The 7,201-nt window shown below is 44.3% G+C and overlaps 1 protein-coding gene across 2 annotated transcripts in view; it reads right to left on the reverse strand.

Annotated features, from left to right (window-relative positions):
• Positions 1-5,728, reverse strand: part of YWHAE (tyrosine 3-monooxygenase/tryptophan 5-monooxygenase activation protein epsilon) — a 58,174-nt gene extending 52,446 nt beyond the window's left edge. Inside the window, exon 1 of one of the 2 annotated variants that reach the window (XM_004746891.3) lies at positions 5,538-5,728. In XM_004746891.3, the coding sequence (XP_004746948.1) occupies positions 5,538-5,601 (64 nt within the window). In that variant the 5' untranslated portion in view covers positions 5,602-5,728. The remainder of the gene's footprint in view (positions 1-5,537) is intronic. The other variant, XM_004746890.3, reaches the window with a different exon arrangement.
• Between the last annotated feature and the right edge of the window lie 1,473 nt (positions 5,729-7,201).

Below are 7,201 nucleotides of genomic sequence, written 5' to 3' on the forward strand. Positions count from 1 at the left end.
CAAACCAATTTGTCAACTAGAGTATATCAGTATTTAACTGTACCAAATTGTTACTTGACCATTTCAGAAACAGACAAAACTTTTTGTTGCTGTTCCTCACTACCCCTTAACAGATTCTGTTTGACAGCTATCTAGGCTAGTATTTGGAATCTCTGCAAATTATTTGCCAACATTTCCCCCTCCTGAAAGTGTTATGACTATACCATTAACTAAAAGGCTGCATCCATCAAGACAACGGTGGGGGGAAGGGATTGCTTTTAAAAAAGCAATTTGCAGGAATGCACGCATTAGCCATACCCCAGCACAGATACCATGACAAACCAAGAAAACAGTATGCAAACACACATTTTTAGATTACCTAAAATCCCTCATTCTAACTTCATTCACTGTGCCTTAAGATGGGATTTTTTTTTAAAGCTTATTATTTTTTTAGTAATGGCTACACTCATCCTGGGGCTGGAACTCAGGACCCAAAGATCAAGAGTCACATGCTCTTCTCAGCTAGCCAGGTGCCCCAAGGTGGGATTGTTCTGGAAGTGCAAGGTTTCTTCAGAAAAGCATGAAAATATTTTATCTACTATTTATGATGGCTACCAGTCATAAACACCAAGACACATTATTTGAAGTAACTGCTAAAGAAATAGGCACACTCCGAAGGTACTACCTTATTTAGTTACACATAGGTCTTTTGTCAGTGGCTTAGGAAAATAAGAGTACTCGGCTAAAGGTCAGCAGACAAGTTCTAGCTTTGCCATTTACTAGCCACTAGCCTACCAGTCATGTGGCAGAGGAAAAAAAAAAAAAAAATCACATCTCAAATTCACATTTCTGAACCATTAAATGGAAGTAACATTATCTAGTTCATTGGTACCTTAAATAGGTAAAAATGTCTGTGAAAGTGGTTCATGAGTGAAGTTCTATATAAATGCGGAATTAAACAGTTTAAAAATTTAAACTTTACCCTACTCCTGTCATTACTGCTTAAATACACAAATGTAAAGTAAAAAGAAAACCTACTGCAAAATCAGCCTACAGGCCTTTTTTTTTTTTAAAGATTTTATTTATTTTTTTGACAGAGAGAGAGATGACAAGCAGGCAGAGAGAGAGGAGGAAGCAGGCTCCCTGCTGAGCAGAGAGCCCGATGCGGGGCTCGATCCTAGGACCCTGAGATCATGACCTGAGCTGAAGGCAGCGGCTTAACCCACTGAGCCACCCAGGCGCCCCATACAGGCCTTTTTTAAAATCATGCTTTCAACTTCTTAAAGTCTTGGTAACTCATTTGTGAAATTCAGTACATTAAGTTACCAGACTGAAAATTCACTTGCTATTCCAGGTGAAAGTCAGGAAATTTTTCCAATATTTCATATTCCCTTGACCGAGCTATTAGACAATTATGATAAGCCTGCTTGTTTGTATAAACTTTCAGTGTGTTTTCTTATACTTATTGAATCCAAACTTTGCTCAGACTATGTGTTCTACCTCATATAATTCAAGTTGAGACCTTTTCATATAAAGGTGAAAAGGATGCCTAGGTATGTGCACAGTAGTTTAGAATTTACTCCCGGGGCGCCTGTGTGGCTCAGTTGGTTGAGCAGCTGCCTTCAGCTCAGGTTATGGTCCTGGACTTCCAGGATCGAGCCCCACATCAGGGTCCCAGTTCCTTGGGGAGTCTGCTTCTCCCTCTGACCTTCTCCTTTCTCATGCTCTCTCTCACTCATTCTCCCTCAAGTAAATAAATAAAATCTTAAAAAAAAAAAAAATAAAAAAGAATTTACTCCCATCATCTCAGATTACAATTTCATTATATTCCATAGTTTGGGAAGCCAACAAGATGAACTGAAATTTGCTCATTACACACAATATTATATGAAAGTCTAAAGTAGGGGTGCCCAGCTGGCTCAGGTGGTGGACCATGTGACTCTCGATCTTGGGGTGAGTTCAAGCTCCACATGTGATGTAGTTTACTTAAAAATTTGTTGACGTGCTTAAAAAAAAACCTCTAAACACAACAGAGCATTTGCTTTAATGAGCAGAGTATCCAATTTAGCTTATGTTTAGGCAGGAGAAAAAATATATTCAATAAAGTTAACTCCATTAACTGAAAAAGCAGTAATAAAAATTACTGACCTAAGTAAAGAATTGACAGCAACCTGTTTCAAACTCATTACTAAAGTTAATTTGCTGGAGTGCCTTGGGTGGTTCAATTGCGGTTAAGCGTAGGGATCTTGGTTTCGGCTCAGGGTGAGATCAAGCCCTGCACCAGGCTTCTAGATGGCTGTGGAGCCTGCTTAGGAGTCTCTCTTCCCCCCTCTCTGTACCCCTCCCCCTGATCACATCTTGCTCTCGCTCCCTCCCTCTCTAAAACAAATAAATCTATAAAGTTAATTTACTATTTACCCATTTTTCCCATAACATGTGTTCAGGAGTTATTTTAAAACATTTCCCCACCTTTCACTGACTACCAAAATAAGCTAGAGATAAGGTTCTGGTGTTTTAAAAAAGGACAGCTCTCAAGTAAGTAGACTCAAAATAAATGCCTTCCTAGTATCGATGCATTCAGAGAGAGAATGAATGATCAACAGCAACCATCAAAACTTTACTCTTGCCCCACATGGAGCAATCATCACAGGGAAAAGGTAAGGAAAGGACAAAGCCAGCAACTACCTCACAAACCCAGACGTACTTTATGCTGACCCCCTCTAATTTGAAAAACGTGAAATCTTCTCTTTTCTTTACCAATTGGGTTTATATATATATATAAAGGGTAAGACTTGGTTAAGGAATGCTAAAAGGTAATAGATTTGACTCATACAGCTACAAATGTTGTAAAAACTATCCCTTAGACTTCAGACTTATTAAGTGATGAGAAGCTAGATTTAATCTTCAAGGTGAAGAGTCCTAGCCTATCTGGAACCCACCAGCATCCTTTCCCTGAACAAAGCTTAGCTCTTCCTCTAGTACCATTAAATGATCCATATAAATTGATTCCAATTCCCCAGGACATAACTAATGTTACAAGTAAGTATTAAGTTCAACAGAGTATGCAAAATAAAAGATACTGCAGAAAACAAGAAAAGCTGATATTTACATCCAAGTACCCAAAACCAAATCATTCAAACTCACTTTTCCTATCTTCCACTCCCACACCACATACTGTCCGGTGACTAAAACTATGGGAAATTTTAGTCACCACAAACAAAACTGAACTGTTGTACCCAATGAAAGAATGGACACAGGTAGAGGCTGATTCCTGATGACTGCCTTTCTTTTCTTCCCTTCTAAAAAATTCCTATCTTGTGCCCAACAGACAGTGGAGTGCCTCCTCACCGGATAGATCCTATTTCCCTCCCACTTTCTATCCTGAAGAAGATACAATTAACGATGTGGCTCTCTCTAGATAGTGCTACGCTGAATAACTAGTAAGGGTTTCATTAAAATTCCTCAACACCCAAACCCAAAATATTACTACTAAACCGTCATTCACTTGGAAGCTACAACCATGAGCTTCCAATTCAGTTTTTAAAACAAATTAAAAAAAGAAGAAGAAACAAACAACAACAACAAAAACCCTTCCTCCACATCCTTTTTGGTTATCATAGCAAGTTGACTCAAAACCTAAATTCTCACAGACCAGAAAGCATTCAAATATAATTTCAGGTTTCCTCCCAAGGAGACTAACAGATTAAGAGAGGAACCCACTGGGGGCATAAGGGGGAAAAAGAAAGAACTTTCACAACCAGCACACCTACATTGTTTCACTTTTAAACACTGAAATAAAGACAAATCCGACCTTGAGCTGTACTTCCCCATCTTATTTTCCTCCCCCTCCCAAGAATCTTGTTCAATAATACAAAGACATTTAAGGATTTAAAAAACAAATTTTAGTGCACTACACCTTTCTTCAATTTGAGTTCCTGGCCTAATTTTCAAATTCCTGAATCCTAATGTCTTGATACCCTGGGACTACCCCTGTGGCTGTACACATGACCAACCAGGCATTCAAGGAAAGCAAAGGCCCTACAAAACATTTTGAAAAGTAAGTGGCTTCAGTAATTACGAAAAAATCTGAACATCGATGGCACTGGATTCCAACCTTGTCTCACCCTGGAGAGCCTCTGAAGCACAGAAGCCACATTTAAGAATTTTTGTTTTTACAATACTACAGTTTAACAGATATGGGGGTAATTCAAGTACCTAGATCCAAACTAAAGGTAGTGGTGAGGGGGGGTTAATTTTAAAAAGCAGCCTGAGAATCACTAAAACGGACACAATGGACATTTGGATCAAGTTCTGAAAAAATGACTAAAGAACCTAGAGGAGCAAAGAAGCAATGAACAAAGAACTGTTCAAAACTGTACACAGAGCCATTTATTTAAAAGAGAAAAAAAGAAAATAGGATCTGCCGGGATGCCCTATGTTCAAAATCCAAAAACCCAAGCGTCGGGTGAGAGCCTGGGATAGGTTAAGATCCCCAACGAAGTACAACAAACACGCATTCCAATCCCGGGGAGTGACCAAGATACAATTACTAAACCTTATTTGAAATAACTTTATTTTCCCACAGGTCTTTCCATTTATCATGATGGTTCGTGTAAATAGGAAAATCAACATTTTTACACACTGTTAAACTGAGACACGGGCATTTGTGGGATTCAGAGTCATGGTCTCCTTGTTCCCTGTTCAAAGCTCTATCCGCCAGAACCTCCAGCTAACGGTGCCAGAAAATGATTACAAGAACTTCAAGCTCTCCAGGATAAGGCCAGGAAAGGGACCGTGAGGTTTTTCTAGACCTCCCCAGAAGAAGGCGAGTTAGAACGGAAAGCCTAAAAAACCCTCAACACAAGGTGTGTCGGCCTACAGAAAGGAAATCCGATCGCAGCATCTCAGCGGGCCTCTGCTCAAGGATGAACTGCAGTGATTCCCACTCTGTCCTTCCCCAACCCTCACCCAAGACTGCCCTCCACCACAAACCCAAAGCAGCCCTCCGCTCGCAAGGATTCTCCTTTGTGAGACTCCACAGCCGCCGCCCCACACTGGGCCTCCGGGGACAAGCCACCGCCCCCACCCGCCATATTTCTGTGAAAGGCGCCCGTGCTGCAGCTCCTGGTGCTACTCTCCCTAATGTGGCGGGTGTTTCTTCCCCCCATCACCCCACCCAATTGTTCTCCACATTCGAAGATGGCCCAGATACTCCCTTGGGGCTCGCTAGCCCGGAGATAGCACCCGCCATCTCCTCCCCCTCCTCCGCCCCAGGACTCGCCCTCCCCCCAGCCGCCATTTTACAACCAACTCCTCCACCCTTTCCCCTCGGCCTCCTGGCCCGCGAGCGTGTGTAGCAGAAGACGCCAAAGGGGTCAAATTCCCGGGTCTGGGGCCTCCCGCCGCTCCAGTAGCCCACAAGGCATTTCCCACTTTCCGAATCCACGTCCCCGACCAAGCTCGGAGACGATGCCGCCATTTTGTCTCCTGCTCCCGGCCTCTGTGGGCGGCGGCAGAGGGTCCGAGAATTCCAGCCCCCTATTGCCCCCCCAACTCACCGTCGTATCGCTCAGCCTGCTCGGCCAGCTTCGCCTGGTACACCAGATCCTCCCGATCATCCATAGCGGCAGCGGCTCCGGCAGGGTCTGCGCGACGGATGGAAGCGGATAGCGTCTCCGACTCTCTCAGCCTCTCGCTCCGTGTCCGGGCAGCAAAAATGGCGGCGCCTCAATCCGGGACTTCCGCCTGCGCACGCGGACAACTGCTCAGCTCTATGGCAACCGCTCCCTGGCAACTGGCGCGGGGGGCGGGTCCGGGAGCTCAGAGCCCGAAGAGGTTGGAACCAGCTAGCCGTCCCTCCTCCGTGGACTCTGAGGGCGTTGGAGGGCTGAAGCGGGAACGGCGACGGCTGGGAGGGAGAGCAGCCCCGAGACAGAGTAGGGGTGGGGGGAGCTGCCTGGACCAATTCTGAAAAGAGTGAGCGAGGGATCCTGAGCTGTGCGGAGGGCCCACGCCTAGACCTGAGGGCAGAGAAAGCTCTAACGGTTTTTGTAATGGCAGGCCTTCCTCACTGAAACCAACTTCTCTACCTTACCCGTTTTCTCAGCCAAGCCCAGTCCTGGGCCTTTTTCACACCCTTTTGACACGGGGTAAAGAGTGGGGGTCTGCTATAAATGGTAAGGGAAAGGGCCTCGCAGTTTTCGCACCTCAACTCACATTAAGATTTTGCAGTCTGTCTTCTCCCTTTTAGCCTTCCTTTTCACCCTAGGTCCGCCTTGGATAGGAACAAGGAAGTTAGAGAAGTGTAGTCTGGACTGCAAGTTGTTAAAGAGTTGCAAGTTCAATCGAGATTGGAGAGGCAGAAGTGGGAAAGAACCCGGCCTGTTTTACTTCCCAGTGGATCCCCAGCACCTTGTACTCAATAAAGTATTGGTTGCAAGGCTGGAGCTGAGGTTAAAATACAAACCATGTGCAATAGATGTGGAATAAAAACGAGGTTGGGGGCTTCTGGTTGGCTTAGTCTTTAGAGCACGCAACTCTCAATCCCGAGTCCTGAGTTCAAGTCCCACATTGGGCGTGGAATCTATTTTTTAAAAAACACCACCACCACCAGGAAAAAAAAAAAACAGGTTGGAACCAAATTATGAAGAGCCTTAGATGCACCATATTCCGTGGGCACAAGGGAGTTATGTTTCTATGATTTTGCATGGAGGTTGCCATCATAGATAGACTGAAAAGATCAATAAAGATTGCACAGCAGGCCTTGCAGAGCTGCTGCCCCAGAGCCATCTGTGCCGCCCAGCAAAGGATAATGACACCGTGCCCTCTGTCAAGGCTCTAGATGGGGAGCCCTTGGGCCCTCCTCCTTCAAATTGTTTGCAAAGTTCCAAAGACAGCAGAAAACTTTCGTGCTCTGAGCACTGGGGAGAAAGGATTTGGTTATGAAGATTTCTGCTTTCACCGGATTGTATGCGTCAATGTGATGATTTCACACACCATCAATGGCAATGGTGGCAAGGCCATCTATGGGTAAAAATTTGATGGTGAAAATTTGATCCTGAAGCATATGGATTCTAGCATCTGTGTGTGGCAAATGCAGGACCCAACACAAATTTTTTCATCTGCACTGCCAAGATTGAGAGATTGGATGGATGGCAAGCATGTGCTCTTTGGCAAGGTTATTGTGGAAGCCATGGAGAGCCTTGGGTACTGAAAAGGCAAG

This window comes from Mustela putorius, unplaced genomic scaffold (genome assembly GCF_011764305.1).
Source record: "Mustela putorius furo isolate JIRA1106 unplaced genomic scaffold, ASM1176430v1.1 tig00003962_pilon_pilon_pilon, whole genome shotgun sequence".
NCBI lineage: Eukaryota > Metazoa > Chordata > Mammalia > Carnivora > Mustelidae > Mustela > Mustela putorius.